Source organism: Ranitomeya variabilis, chromosome 5, assembly GCF_051348905.1.
Source record: "Ranitomeya variabilis isolate aRanVar5 chromosome 5, aRanVar5.hap1, whole genome shotgun sequence".
Classification (NCBI taxonomy): domain Eukaryota; kingdom Metazoa; phylum Chordata; class Amphibia; order Anura; family Dendrobatidae; genus Ranitomeya; species Ranitomeya variabilis.
The window spans coordinates 678,849,789-678,865,760 of record NC_135236.1 but is presented as its reverse complement, the minus strand read 5'-3'; the positions used below and the strand labels follow the sequence as shown (position 1 = coordinate 678,865,760).

At 51.7% G+C, this 15,972-nt stretch overlaps 1 protein-coding gene across 1 annotated transcript; it reads right to left on the bottom strand.

Annotated features, from left to right (window-relative positions):
* Positions 1 to 930: 930 nt before the first annotated feature.
* Positions 931 to 11,407, bottom strand: MANSC4 (MANSC domain containing 4). Its single transcript, XM_077267004.1, has 4 exons — positions 11,302 to 11,407; positions 4,681 to 4,944; positions 4,441 to 4,575; positions 931 to 2,375 (listed from the first exon to the last, which is right to left on the bottom strand). The coding sequence occupies exons 2-4, from the start codon at positions 4,916 to 4,918 to the stop codon at positions 1,753 to 1,755; spliced, it is 996 nt and encodes a 331-aa protein (XP_077123119.1). The 5' UTR covers positions 4,919 to 4,944; positions 11,302 to 11,407; the 3' UTR covers positions 931 to 1,752.
* Between the last annotated feature and the right edge of the window lie 4,565 nt (positions 11,408 to 15,972).

The following is a 15,972-nucleotide window of genomic DNA, read 5'->3' as shown; positions in this document are numbered from 1 at the left end:
AAATATGTATGTAGTGAGCTCCCTCTAGTGGTGACTTTATAAATCTGTATGTAGTGAGCTCCCTCTAGTGGTGGCTGTATAAATCTGTATGTAGTGAGCTTCCTCTAGTGGTGGCTGTATAAATCTGTATGTAGTGAGCTCCCTCTAGTGGTGACTGTATAAATCTGTATGTAGTGAGCTCCCTCTAGTGGTGGCTGTATAAATCTGTAGTGAGCTCCCCCTAGTGGTGGCTGTATATACCTATATGAGTGTGGATTGCGGCTGTTTTCCCGGGAGCTCGGGCTTTGATTTCAGGGCGGATTATGTGTCTGACGTCTGTGCGATGAGATAAAGGTCGTAGTGTAAGTTCGGGGCCCGGATTACACTCGTCACACTTTCACATGACGCCTCCAATTTCTGCCACTGACTTATGTGTCGATGGACTGGGGGGATAACAAACCTGCTCACTATACGGCTGCTGGTTGTGTTTGACCATAAGTATGTGCCCCCCCTCCTGTAATCAGCGGCTTTGCTTTCTATAAGCCTGAGATCTCCGTGTGCACAGCGCCAAGCGGCTGCTGCAGAAATGTAAAGCCACCAGTTGGGAAGGAGGGAGGGTCCTGTAATTCTAGGACCCCCGACCCAGGAGACTTGACCCCTTCCACGCCCGTCTCTTAGGATCATCCTTTGTGGGTGTTTGCCATAATCCCCGGGGGTCACGGCGTCGGTGACGTCGCCCATCTGATATAATTCTTGCTGTTGACCTCCTTCTAATCTGAGGACACAAAATCCCCATTTCTGGAGCCGATCCAGCGGCGGTGACCTTCACAGGCCGCTCCCCGAGCGAGAACCCAAACACGGCATCCCAGAAGAATGGAGCCATTCAGCGAGACCCCCCCGACTAAGGTGAGGAGGAGGACGGGGGGATACACTCACCGCCGGGCAAACAGCGCCAACAAATAGGAAATTCCTTTAATCCGGCATCAATGGGATCTGAGACTTTTCCAGATTATCAGATATTCTGGATTATCAAATTGCATCTCACTGCATGATTCTCCAAAAAAATAAATAAATCTGTGTCTGATTGTCAGACTTTTCTGGATTATCGAATGTCACATTTCTAGTAGGTAAAAAAAAAAGTGCACATTTTTCAGGCTCTCATCGCGCTGGAGGTGTGAGGACTTTTGCAACATACCTTTTAGGGCTCAAAAAAAGTTAGCAAAATAGTCTCGATGAAAAATAAATCCGTTTTGCGTATACAGGCGCCTAGAAAAGAGGTGTGTGAACTTTTGCAAAAAAAAAAGGTCTGCCGTTATGAGTACACAGCTCCATTGCAGACCTATGTGTCCTGTCTCTTTCCCCCCCCCCCCCCCCCTGCAGAGGAGGCAGAATCACATGGATACGGGACCCCAACTACACGGGTTATTTGTAGTCTGTCGCCCTGGAGACGCATCGCTCTGCCCTGGTGCTGTAGATGCAGAACGGTAGGAAACTTCTCATCAGGACTAGATACAAAGTTGCTTCTTTTTCGATCCTGTGCACTGGAATGGTAAATGACACATTGCATGCAAAAGTATACACACCCCAAAGTGCAAGGATAATGTTGCAGTTTTTTTTTTTAGGTGCAAACTTTTAATTATCGTCCCAAATGTCCTGGGGAAGTGTCCTGCGGCTGCAATGTTGGGGGTGCAGCTGCCTCCCCTCCAGGTAGTTCGGGGCCCTCACTTTTCAGTACCAGTATTATCCACCAGGGGGCGTATGGGGGCCCGAGGGTCAGTCCTTCTCCTTGAGCAGAGTGCAAGTAATGAGGGTCCTTGTGCCGGTCCTCGGTGCCCTCCAGGGCCGGTACCTCCCGCGTCGCCGCCTCCTACAGCACCCAAACGCCAGGACCCCCGAGCAGCAGCACAATAGGGTCACCGTGGACCCGATCATCGTAGGAAGGGGCCACAGACTGGCCCAGGTGTCCTCGGGGTCCTCGATTTCCCCGTCGTACGTTTGGTTCCGGCCGCCGTGGCCCTTGGTTTCGTTCACGTGCTGCTTGCTGCTGTCCAGGTGCGCGGGGCTCTGCAGCTCCGGGCGATCCAGGGGCGGTGAGGACGGAGGGGCCTCCTTGTCGGGCATCTCGGCTCCTCGGGGGAAGACCGACGTCGAGTCTTGAGCAGTGATTGGAGGAGAATAAGTGGGAGCCAAAGAGCGGAGAGGAGAGTCCGCCGGGGACAGGGGCTGGGTTGCCGTCGGCTCATCGTGTGGACTGGTGGGCAAAGACTGAGGCTCCTTGGAGGGTCCGAGGGTCGGAGGCACCCGGGATATGTTCAGACGCTCCCACTTTAGGGATGACCGAGGGTTCAGGTCGATCTGTTCCAGTTGATCGAATACCAGCAGATCCGGATCCACACCTAAAGGGGAAACCCGATGATCGTCAGCACGTCCGAAGTTTAAGCAAATGACGGCGACTACAGGAGGACAAGTTAGCTACTTCCTCTCTCTGAGAGCGAGTGAAGGTGGGGACGGGGGACCACTTACTGTGACTGACTGACAGGAAGCTCAGAGAGTCCATGAGGCGCGCTATGGAAGACTTACCTGCTGTGACCGTGTAGAGGACGCTGCGCTCTCGGAGCTGGAGGTGGACAAGTTAGCTACTTCCTCTGTCTATGAGAGCGATAATGTGATTGATGTCCATGAAGAGTCCCCGTGACGTGCGCTATGGAGGACCTACCTTCTGTGACTGTGTAGAGGACCATGCGCTCTAATAGCTGGAGGAGGAGAAGTTAGCTACTTCCTCTGTCTATGAGAGCGATAATGTGATTGATGTCCATGAAGAGCTAAGAGTGTCCCCGTGACGCGCGCTATGGAGGACCTACCTTCTGTGACTGTGTAGAGGACCATGCGCTCTCATAGCTGGAGGAGGAGAAGTTAGCTACTTCCTCTCTGAGAGCGAGCGAAGGTGGGGACCACTTACTGTGATTGATTGCCAGGAAGCTAAGAGAGTCCCTATGATGCGTGGTAGGGAGGACCTACCTGCTGTGACCGTGTAGAGGACGCTGCGCTCTCGGAGCTGGAGGAGGAGAAGTTAGCTACTTCCTCTCTCTGAGAGCGAGTGAAGGTAAGGATGGGGGATCACTTACTATTAGGGTATGTGCACACGTCAGGATTTCTTGCAGAAATTTCCTGAAGAAAACCGGAAATTTTCTGCAAGAAATCCGCATGCTTCTTTCCGCGTTTTTTTCGCATTTTTTTAGCATTTTGCAAGCGTAATTAGCTTGCAGAATGCTAAAGTTTTCCAAGCGATCTGTAGCATCGCTTGGAAAACTGACTGACAGGTTGGTCACACTTGTCAAACATACTGTTTGACAAGTGTGACCAAATTTTTACTATAGATGCAGCCTATGCCGCATCTATAGTAAAAAGATAGAATGTTAAAAATAATAACAAAAATGGTTATACTCACCTGCAGACAGCCGATCTCCTCAGCGGCGTCCGTTCCTATAGATGGTGTGTGTGTGCAGGACCTTCGATGACGTCGCGGTCACGTGACTGCGACGTCTTCGCGGTCATGTGACCGCGACATCATCGCAGGTCCTTCACACACACCATCTATAGGAACAGAAGCGGCAGCGTGCACCGCTGAGAGGCGGGAAGACTCTGGGGGCCATCGAAGGGGAGTGTATGACTATTTTTTATTTTAATTCTTTTTTTTTTTACCAATTATATGGTGCCCAGTCCGTGGAGGAGAGTCTCCTCTCCTCCACCCTGGGTACCAACCGCACATGATCTGCTTACTTCCCGCATGGTGTGCACAGCCCCGTGCGGGAAGTAAGCAGATCAATGCTTTACTAGGTGTGCGGAATCCCCGCAATTCCGCAAATTTAATGAACATGTTGCTTTTTTTTCCGCGATGCGATTTTTTCGCGGAAAAAAATGCAACATTTGCACAAGAAATGCGGAATACACTGAAAATAATGGGAGGCTTATGTAAGCGTTTTTTTCACGTTTTTATCACGTTTTTATAGCGAAAAAAACACGAAAAATACTGAACGTGTGCACATGGTCTTATTGATTGCCAGGAAGCTCAGAGAGTCCCCATGGAGCGCGCTACGGAGGACTTACCTGCTGTGACCATGTAGAGCAGAGGTGTCAAACTGCATTCCTCGAGGGCCGCCAACAGGTCATGTTTTCAGGATTTCCTTGTATTGCACAGGTGATAATTTAATCACCTGCACAGAATGATTCCAGCACCTTGTGGAATGCTAAGGAAATCCTGAAAACATGACCTGTTGGCGGCCCTCAAGGAATGCAGTTTGACACCCCTGATGTAGAGGACGCTGCGCTCTCGGAGCTGGAGGAGGAGAAGTTAGCTACTTCCTCTGTCTATGAGAGTGACGGTGAGGACGGGGAATCACTTACCGTGATTGCCATGAAGATCTAAGAGAGTCCCCATGATGCGCTCTGCGGAGGACTTACCTGCTGTGACCGTGTAGAGGACGCTGCGCTCTCGGAGCTGGAGGAGGCAGCTCTCGGGCTCGGGGCAATGCACCAGGTGACAGTCTCCGCTCTCAGCGCTCGTCTCGGAGTAAAAGACGGCCACGTTGCACGAATCTGGGAACAAAGGGTCGAAACGAAATTATGAAATGCAGCAGAGGGTTTGTTACATGCGCATGTGACCTGCGCTGACACACTGTAGTAGAAGTGCTCCTGGAATACCTTGGTGGCAGCACTTGCGGCTGCACATTTGGGCGGAGGGCTCTGGACGCCTCTGTAACAGCCGGGCTCCGCGCTGCTCCGATCCGGAGAAACTGAGGACTAGTCCGGGGAAGCGTCTGATCCAGCAGCCATGGTAGAAGGCGGTGTGCGGGCACAGGGCGCTGGGCAGGCAGCAGATCCAGGGCACGTCCAGGAGGGAGAGGAGCAGGAGACTCACGGACTCCACACTCACTGCCATCACCGGGGGCTATGGGGTGGGGGGTCCTGCAGAGGGGACAGGAAAGGTACAGGGTCTCAGTTACCGCTGCATCCAATCATCCGCATAAACCTAATATACTTAAAGGGACACTGTCACCTGAATTTGGAGGGAACAATTTTAGCCATAGGGGCGGGGTTTTCGGGTGTTTGATTCACCCTTTCCTTACCCGCTGGCTGCATGTTGGCTGCAATATGGGATTGAAGTTCATTCTCTGTCCTCCATAGTACACGCCTGCTGTATCCGCATCTAGCTGATAGAGCTGACCGTGGTGACGAGGGAAGGAGCGCTGCACTGTGCTCCTTCTCCCATCATCCCCCACATCGGTGCAGCCTTATATACAGGATCTGCCTATGGGGGTGCTGCCTTTTATTATATTGAGGACTATCTGGCACATTATACTATATGGAGGTTATCTATGGGGGCCATCATACAGTGTGGAGATTACAGTGAAGGGGCCATTATACAGTGTTGGAGCCATCAAACAGTTTGGAGGCTACTAAGGGGTCAGTATAGTGTGTGGGTGGTACTATACAGTGAGGGGGCAACTCAGATTACTGTGACTATCAAAGGGGCATACAGGGCAATATTACTTTCTAGGGGGTAAAATGTGGGCACAGAGAACCGCACAGCAGGTGCAGTAATAGGGACACATACGGCAGCAGCGGCTCAGTATTGGGGTATCAGGGGCAGTAATAGGGACACATACGGCAGCAGCGGCTCAGTATTGGGGTATCAGGGGCAGTAATAGGGTCACATATGGCAGCAGCGGCTCAGTATTGGGGTATCAGGTGCAGTAATAGGGTCACATACGGCAGCAGCGGCTCAGTATTGGGGTATCAGGGGCAGTAATAGGGTCACATATGGCAGCAGCGGCTCAGTATTGGGGTATCAGGTGCAGTAATAGGGTCACATACGGCAGCAGCGGCTCAGTATTGGGGTATCAGGTGCAGTAATAGGGACACATACGGCAGCAGAGGCTCAGTATTGGGGTATCAGGGGCAGTAATAGGGACACATACGGCAGCAGCGGCTCAGTATTGGGGTATGAGTGGCAGTAATAGGGACACATACGGCAGCAGTGGCTCAGTATTGGGGTATCAGGGGCAGTAATAGGGACACATACGGCAGCAGCGGCTCAGTATTGGGGTATCAGGGGCAGTAATAGGGACACATACGGCAGCAGTGGCTCAGTATTGGGGTATCAGGTGCAGTAATAAGGACACATACGGCAGCAGCGGCTCAGTATTGGGGTATCAGGGGCAGTAATAAGGACACATACGGCAGCAGCGGCTCAGTATTGGGGTATCAGGGGCAGTAATAGGGTCACATATGGCAGCAGTGGCTCAGTATTGGGGTATCAGGTGCAGTAATAAGGACACATACGGCAGCAGCGGCTCAGTATTGGGGTATCAGGGGCAGTAATAAGGACACATACGGCAGCAGAGGCTCAGTATTGGGGTATCAGGTGCAGTAATAGGGACACATACGGCAGCAGAGGCTCAGTATTGGGGTATCAGGGGCAGTAATAGGGACACATACGGCAGCAGCGGCTCAGTATTGGGGTATCAGGTGCAGTAATAGGGGCACATACGGCAGCAGCGGCTCAGTATTGGGGTATCAGGGGCAGTAATAGGGACACATACGGCAGCAGCGGCTCAGTATTGGGGTATCAGGTGCAGTAATAGGGACACATACGGCAGCAGCACCTCAGTATTGGGGTATCAGGGGCAGTAATAAGGACACATACGGCAGCAGCGGCTCAGTATTGGGGTATCAGGGGCAGTAATAGGGACACATACGGCAGCAGCACCTCAGTATTGGGGTATCAGGGGCAGTAATAAGGACACATACGGCAGCAGAGGCTCAGTATTGGGGTATCAGGTGCAGTAATAGGGACACATACGGCAGCAGCGGCTCAGTATTGGGGTATCAGGGGCAGTAATAGGGTCACATACGGCAGCAGCGGCTCAGTATTGGGATATTAGGGGCAGTAATAGGGACACATACGGCAGCAGCAGCTCAGTATTGGGGTATCAGGGGCAGTAATAGGGTCACATACGGCAGCAGCGGCTCAGTATTGGGATATTAGGGGCAGTAATAGGGACACATACGGCAGCAGCGGCTCAGCATTGGGATATCAGGTGCAGTAATAGGGACACATACGGCAGCAGAGGCTCAGTATTGGGGTATCAGGGGCAGTAATAGGGTCACATACAGCAGCAGCGGCTCAGTATTGGGATATCAGGTGCAGTAATAGGGACACATACGGCAGCAGAGGCTCAGTATTAGGGTATCAGGTGCAGTAATAGGGACACATACGGCAGCAGCGGCTCAGTATTGGGGTATCAGGTGCAGTAATAGGGACACATACGGCAGCAGCGGCTCAGTATTGGGGTATCAGGGGCAGTAATAGGGTCACATACGGCAGCAGCGGCTCAGTATTGGGATATTAGGGGCAGTATTAGGGACACATACGGCAGCAGCGGCTCAGTATTGGGGTATCAGGGGCAGTATTAGGGACACATACGGCAGCAGCGGCTCAGTATTGGGGTATCAGGGGCAGTAATAGGGACACATACGGCAGCAGCGGCTCAGTATTGGGGTATCAGGTGCAGTAATAGGGACACATACGGCAGCAGCGGCTCAGTATTGGGGTATCAGGGGCAGTAATAGGGTCACATACGGCAGCAGCGGCTCAGTATTGGGGTATCAGGGGCAGTATTAGGGACACATACGGCAGCAGCGGCTCAGTATTGGGGTATCAGGTGCAGTAATAGGGACACATACGGCAGCAGTGGCTCAGTATTGGGGTATCAGGTGCAGTAATAGGGACACATACGGCAGCAGCGGCTCAGTATTGGGGTATCAGGTGCAGTAATAGGGACACATACGGCAGCAGCGGCTCAGTATTGGGGTATCAGGTGCAGTAATAGGGACATATACGGCAGCAGCGGCTCAGTATTGGGGTATCAGGGGCAGTAATAGGGACACATACGGCAGCAGCGGCTCAGTATTGGGGTATCAGGGGCAGTAATAGGGACACATACGGCAGCAGTGGCTCAGTATTGGGGTATCAGGTGCAGTAATAAGGACACATATGGCAGCAGCGGCTCAGTATTGGGGTATCAGGGGCAGTAATAAGGACACATACGGCAGCAGCGGCTCAGTATTGGGGTATCAGGGGCAGTAATAGGGTCACATATGGCAGCAGTGGCTCAGTATTGGGGTATCAGGTGCAGTAATAAGGACACATACGGCAGCAGCGGCTCAGTATTGGGGTATCAGGTGCAGTAATAGGGACACATACGGCAGCAGCGGCTCAGTATTGGGGTATCAGGGGCAGTAATAGGGACACATACGGCAGCAGAGGCTCAGTATTGGGGTATCAGGGGCAGTAATAGGGGCACATACGGCAGCAGAGGCTCAGTATTGGGGTATCAGGGGCAGTAATAAGGACACATACGGCAGCAGAGGCTCAGTATTGGGGTATCAGGGGCAGTAATAGGGACACATACGGCAGCAGCGGCTCAGTATTGGGGTATCAGGTGCAGTAATAGGGGCACATACGGCAGCAGCGGCTCAGTATTGGGGTATCAGGGGCAGTAATAGGGACACATACGGCAGCAGCGGCTCAGTATTGGGGTATCAGGTGCAGTAATAGGGACACATACGGCAGCAGCACCTCAGTATTGGGGTATCAGGGGCAGTAATAAGGACACATACGGCAGCAGCGGCTCAGTATTGGGGTATCAGGGGCAGTAATAGGGACACATACGGCAGCAGCACCTCAGTATTGGGGTATCAGGGGCAGTAATAAGGACACATACGGCAGCAGAGGCTCAGTATTGGGGTATCAGGTGCAGTAATAGGGACACATACGGCAGCAGCGGCTCAGTATTGGGGTATCAGGGGCAGTAATAGGGACACATACGGCAGCAGCGGCTCAGTATTGGGGTATCAGGGGCAGTAATAGGGTCACATACGGCAGCAGCGGCTCAGTATTGGGATATTAGGGGCAGTAATAGGGACACATACGGCAGCAGCAGCTCAGTATTGGGGTATCAGGGGCAGTAATAGGGTCACATACGGCAGCAGCGGCTCAGTATTGGGATATTAGGGGCAGTAATAGGGACACATACGGCAGCAGCGGCTCAGTATTGGGGTATCAGGGGCAGTAATAGGGACACATACGGCAGCAGCGGCTCAGTATTGGGGTATCAGGTGCAGTAATAGGGTCACATACGGCAGCAGAGGATCAGTATTGGGGTATCAGGTGCAGTAATAGGGACACATACGGCAGCAGCGGCTCAGTATTGGGGTATCAGGTGCAGTAATAGGGTCACATACGGCAGCAGCGGCTCAGTATTGGGGTATCAGGTGCAGTAATAGGGACACATACGGCAGCAGAGGATCAGTATTGGGGTATCAGGTGCAGTAATAGGGACACATACGGCAGCAGCGGCTCAGTATTGGGGTATCAGGTGCAGTAATAGGGACACATACGGCAGCAGAGGATCAGTATTGGGGTATCAGGGGCAGTAATAGGGACACATACGGCAGCAGCGGCTCAGCATTGGGATATCAGGTGCAGTAATAGGGACACATACGGCAGCAGAGGCTCAGTATTGGGGTATCAGGGGCAGTAATAGGGTCACATACAGCAGCAGCGGCTCAGTATTGGGATATCAGGTGCAGTAATAGGGACACATACGGCAGCAGCGGCTCAGTATTGGGGTATTAGGGGCAGTAATAGGGTCACATACGGCAGCAGCGGCTCAGTATTGGGATATTAGGGGCAGTATTAGGGACACATACGGCAGCAGCGGCTCAGTATTGGGGTATCAGGGGCAGTATTAGGGACACATACGGCAGCAGCGGCTCAGTATTGGGGTATCAGGGGCAGTAATAGGGACACATACGGCAGCAGCGGCTCAGTATTGGGGTATCAGGTGCAGTAATAGGGACACATACGGCAGCAGCGGCTCAGTATTGGGGTATCAGGGGCAGTAATAGGGTCACATACGGCAGCAGCGGCTCAGTATTGGGGTATCAGGGGCAGTATTAGGGACACATACGGCAGCAGCGGCTCAGTATTGGGGTATCAGGGGCAGTAATAGGGACACATACGGCAGCAGCGGCTCAGTATTGGGGTATCAGGGGCAGTAATAGGGTCACATACGGCAGCAGCGGCTCAGTATTGGGATATTAGGGGCAGTAATAGGGACACATACAGCAGCAGCGGCTCAGTATTGGGATATTAGGGGCAGTAATAGGGTCACATACAGCAGCAGCGGCTCAGTATTGGGGTATTAGGGTCACATACAGCAGCAGCGGCTCAGTATTGGGGTATCAGGGGCAGTAATAAGGACACATACGCAACAGTGGCTCAGTATTGGGGTATCAGCAGGATGAGGGGTTTGTGCAGGTTGGGAATAGATGGTGATGGGGCTGGAATGTGAGAAGTGAAATGTGTCTTTGTTGTATTCTCTGCAGATGAGTTGTAGCTGGAAGAAGTCGTCATGTCGGTCTGGGCCAGATGGAAAAGACGGGAAAAGTGAACGATTCCATCAGAGAGGACGTCAGCGGTAAGTAACCATCTGTAACTGTGCTGTGATCTCTTATATGTTCTGTAGGGCTGGTATCTACCACTGACCATATGGCGGTAATATCCATGTTGGTCTTTATATAGAGGTTGTCTTCAGTAGCATCGCGGTCATCTGCTGAGGTTCTCCTCCACTATTAGGGCGCGTCACACAGCTGTAATCAAGGTTACCTGGTTAGGGGGCCGCTCAGAAGCTTCGCCCCCCCTGAACCAAAACCCGAGCTACGCCTCTGTCGCCACTGTATATATTATAGTGGGTAACAGACAAATCCACACATGTACAATAATGAGTGTATAGTATACACAAGTGTGTAATAAGGCCACGTGTATATGGTCTATAATGTGGATATAGTATATACAAGTGTTTATATATAGTGTGTGATGTGTATACTGTACACTATACGTACTGTATACCATGTGCACAGATTATATATAACAGTGGGAGGTGTAGATCTTAGAACCATAGAATGTTAGAGTTGGAAGGGACCCCCGGGGTCCTTGTGTCTGACCCCCACTCAATGCAGTAGTCACTACTCCATCTCCGACAGATGTCTGTCCAGCCTCTGTGTGAAGACTTCCATTGGAGGAGAACTCACCACCTCTCGTGGCCGCCTGCTCCACTCATTGATCACCCTCTCTGTCAAAAAGTTTTTTCTAATCTGTATTTTCTCCCTTTCCCATTATACATGTATAAGATCCATATTGGCCCCTCGCGGTGCTTTTCCTCGGTGTATCAGCCTCCTGTATGAGTGTGCACTCACCTCTTACCAGGCGCCGGCCCCATGTGTTGGCTCATGCTGCTCCTCGCCTCTCATGGTTCTCTCCTCTCCAGATTTCAGGATCCCCCTGAATGTCTCCTCCTCTCCTCCGTCACACAGCCCCCTCCTGTCCTCCGGGCCGGACTGGGGGAGGGGGACATGCACATAATTGGCTGAAATTTTAAAAGAAATCAAAGTCTGGAATATAAAACTTTTCTTCAAAACTTTTTTTTTGGGGGGAGGAGGGGCAGTGGGGGACACATTAATCTTTTAATACAAATATAATTAAAAGAAGCATAAAACAAGTTTCAGATTATTTTTGTAGGATGAGAAAGTGGCGAAATTTTGAAATCTGTAGTGAAGGGATCAGGGACTGATAGGAAAGATGAGAAAGGCAGGTGGACAGTGATTCAACATAGGGGGAGCTTAAATATTTAGAGCCCATGGGTAAAAACCGAGGCCTCTCCTACATTACCTTCCTATTAATAGCACTACTGTACCTTTATGTGGCAGGAGCCTCTATATCCACTAGTGATTCTCTGGGGTACCGCCATGGGGTCTCATTTGACTCCTACTTTAAAAATGGCTATAGGTAGATCCATGGGTTGAGCAGTCCTCTTTCTCCACCATTAGGGCTGTGATATTAGGATGGCTGAGGGTCTCCTGTGCCAAAATAATAGGAGTATATTAGACAGATGGTTCTGCTTGCTATCAGTAAATGGTATTTTTGTGTTTACACCTGAAAGACAAAAGCCTATCCTGATCTAATTACTTCTCACTGATGTTAGAGTTGTGCCCTGCATAGACAATCCTCTGTGAACTAAACACAAAAACAGCACAAATCTCTCCCCTGTGCTGATAGTTTGTTACAAAGTATCAGTCTGTATTCTGTTTAGCTCACAGAGGATTGGACATATTAAGTCTACAGAGGTTTTAAGTCTCTGAATGTAAAGCAGAATGTTACTATTCACTGACAACAAGCAAAAACCCTTTTAAGCGTCACATTGTGCATGTTGGAATCTCATGTGTTATACAGGGGTTATTCACAGGATCGTCTTCTTGTCACTGTCATGTGACTGATACGGTTTCCTCCTGTCATTGTGTCGCTCGTCCTCGGCCCGCGTTCCCACGCTCACTATTCTGTTGCTCATTGAACTGAGACTTTCAGGCTGAGTCCACAATAAACCTGAGCGTGATCCGCCCCGCGCTGCATTCTCTGCCCTGTCTGCTAAGTGCATTACAGCTGAATAAAATCTATTGTTCCCTGTTATCAGCCATTTCAGGTAGAGACTGACTGTAGTGTTCTGTAATGGGAGCAGAACCCCTCTCCTGTGGTCACCAGTTTACATCACACATCACAGATGTCACTGCAGCAGCACCTGTGTAATATAAGAGTAATGTGAAACGCGGAGCACCCAGATCACTGTGCTACAAGTGCCACCTGCTGGTCATAGGTGATAGCACAGAGAACACTGCTACAGGCATAATACCGGGCGCCACCTGCTGGTCACAGGTGATAGCACAGAGAACACTGCTACAGGCATAGTACCGGGCGCCACCTGCTGGTCACAGGTGATAGCACAGAGAACACTGCTACAGGCATAATACCGGGCGCCACCTGCTGGTCACAGGTGATAGCACAGAGAACATTGTGCTACAGGCATAATACCGGGCGCCACCTGCTGGTCATAGGTGATAGCACAGAGAACATTGTGCTACAGGCATAATACCGGGCGCCACCTGCTGGTCACAGGTGATAGCACAGAGAACACTGCTACAGGCATAATACCGGGCGCCACCTGCTGGTCATAGGTGATAGCACAGAGAACATTGTGCTACAGGCATAATACCGGGTGCCACCTGCTGGTCATAGGTGATAGCACAGAGAACACTGCTACAGGCATAATACCGGGCGCCACCTGCTGGTCATAGGTGATAGCACAGAGAACATTGTGCTACAGGCATAATACCGGGCGCCACCTGCTGGTCACAGGTGATAGCACAGAGAACACTGCTACAGGCATAATACCGGGCGCCACCTGCTGGTCACAGGTGATAGCACAGAGAACATTGTGCTACAGGCATAATACCGGGCGCCACCTGCTGGTCACAGGTGATAGCACAGAGAACATTGTGCTACAGGCATAATACCGGGCGCCACCTGCTGGTCACAGGTGATAGCACAGAGAACATTGTGCTACAGGCATAATACCGGGCGCCACCTGCTGGTCACAGGTGATAGCACAGAGAACATTGTGCTACAGGCATAATACCGGGCGCCACCTGCTGGTCACAGGTGATAGCACAGAGAACATTGTGCTACAGGCATAATACCGGGCGCCACCTGCTGGTCACAGGTGATAGCACAGAGAACACTGCTACAGGCATAATACCGGGCGCCACCTGCTGGTCACAGGTGATAGCACAGAGAACATTGTGCTACAGGCATAATACCGGGCACCACCTGCTGGTCACAGGTGATAGCACAGAGAACACTGGGCTACAGGCATAATACCGGGCGCCACCTGCTGGTCACAGGTGATAGCACAGAGAACATTGTGCTACAGGCATAATACCGGGCACCACCTGCTGGTCACAGGTGATAGCACAGAGAACATTGTGCTACAGGCATAATACCGGGCGCCACCTGCTGGTCACAGGTGATAGCACAGAGAACATTGTGCTACAGGCATAATACCGGGCGCCACCTGCTGGTCACAGGTGATAGCACAGAGAACATTGTGCTACAGGCATAATACCGGGCGCCACCTGCTGGTCACAGGTGATAGCACAGAGAACATTGTGCTACAGGCATAATACCGGGCGCCACCTGCTGGTCACAGGTGATAGCACAGAGAACATTGTGCTACAGGCATAATACCGGGCGCCACCTGCTGGTCACAGGTGATAGCACAGAGAACATTGTGCTACAGGCATAATACCGGACGCCACCTGCTGGTCATAGGTGATAGCACAGAGAACATTGTGCTACAGGCATAATACCGGGCGCCACCTGCTGGTCACAGGTGATAGCACAGAGAACATTGTGCTACAGGCATAATACCGGGCGCCACCTGCTGGTCACAGGTGATAGCACAGAGAACATTGTGCTACAGGCATAATACCGGGCGCCACCTGCTGGTCACAGGTGATAGCACAGAGAACACTGGGCTACAGGCATAATACCGGGCGCCACCTGCTGGTCACAGGTGATAGCACAGAGAAGATTGTGCTACAGGCATAATACCGGGCGCCACCTGCTGGTCACAGGTGATAGCACAGAGAACATTGTGCTACAGGCATAATACCGGGCGCCACCTGCTGGTCACAGGTGATAGCACAGAGAACATTGTGCTACAGGCATAATACCGGGCGCCACCTGCTGGTCACAGGTGATAGCACAGAGAACACTGCTACAGGCATAGTACCGGGCGCCACCTGCTGGTCACAGGTGATAGCACAGAGAACATTGTGCTACAGGCATAATACCGGGCGCCACCTGCTGGTCACAGGTGATAGCACAGAGAACATTGTGCTACAGGCATAATACCGGGCGCCACCTGCTGGTCACAGGTGATAGCACAGAGAACATTGTGCTACAGGCATAATACCGGGCGCCACCTGCTGGTCACAGGTGATAGCACAGAGAACATTGTGCTACAGGCATAATACCGGGCGCCACCTGCTGGTCACAGGTGATAGCACAGAGAACACTGCTACAGGCATAATACCGGGCGCCACCTGCTGGTCACAGGTGATAGCACAGAGAACATTGTGCTACAGGCATAATACCGGGCGCCACCTGCTGGTCACAGGTGATAGCACAGAGAACATTGTGCTACAGGCATAATACCGGGCGCAACCTGCTAGTCACAGGTGATAGCACAGAGAACATTGTGCTACAGGCATAATACCGGGCGCCACCTGCTGGTCACAGGTGATAGCACAGAGAACATTGTGCTACAGGCATAATACCGGGCGCCACCTGCTGGTCACAGGTGATAGCACAGAGAACATTGTGCTACAGGCATAATACCGGGCGCCACCTGCTGGTCACAGGTGATAGCACAGAGAACATTGTGCTACAGGCATAATACCGGGCGCCACCTGCTGGTCACAGGTGATAGCACAGAGAACATTGTGCTACAGGCATAATACCGGGCGCCACCTGCTGGTCACAGGTGATAGCACAGAGAACATTGTGCTACAGGCATAATACCGGGCACCACCTGCTGGTCACAGGTGATAGCACAGAGAACATTGTGCTACAGGCATAATACCGGGCGCCACCTGCTGGTCACAGGTGATAGCACAGAGAACATTGTGCTACAGGCATAATACCGGGCGCCACCTGCTGGTCACAGGTGATAGCACAGAGAACATTGTGCTACAGGCATAATACCGGGCGCCACCTGCTGGTCACAGGTGATAGCACAGAGAACATTGTGCTACAGGCATAATACCGGGCGCCACCTGCTGGTCACAGGTGATAGCACAGAGAACATTGTGCTACAGGCATAATACCGGGCGCCACCTGCTGGTCACAGGTGATAGCACAGAGAACATTGTGCTACAGGCATAATACCGGGCGCCACCTGCTGGTCACAGGTGATAGCACAGAGAACACTGCTACAGGCATAATACCGGGCGCCACCTGCTGGTCACAGGTGATAG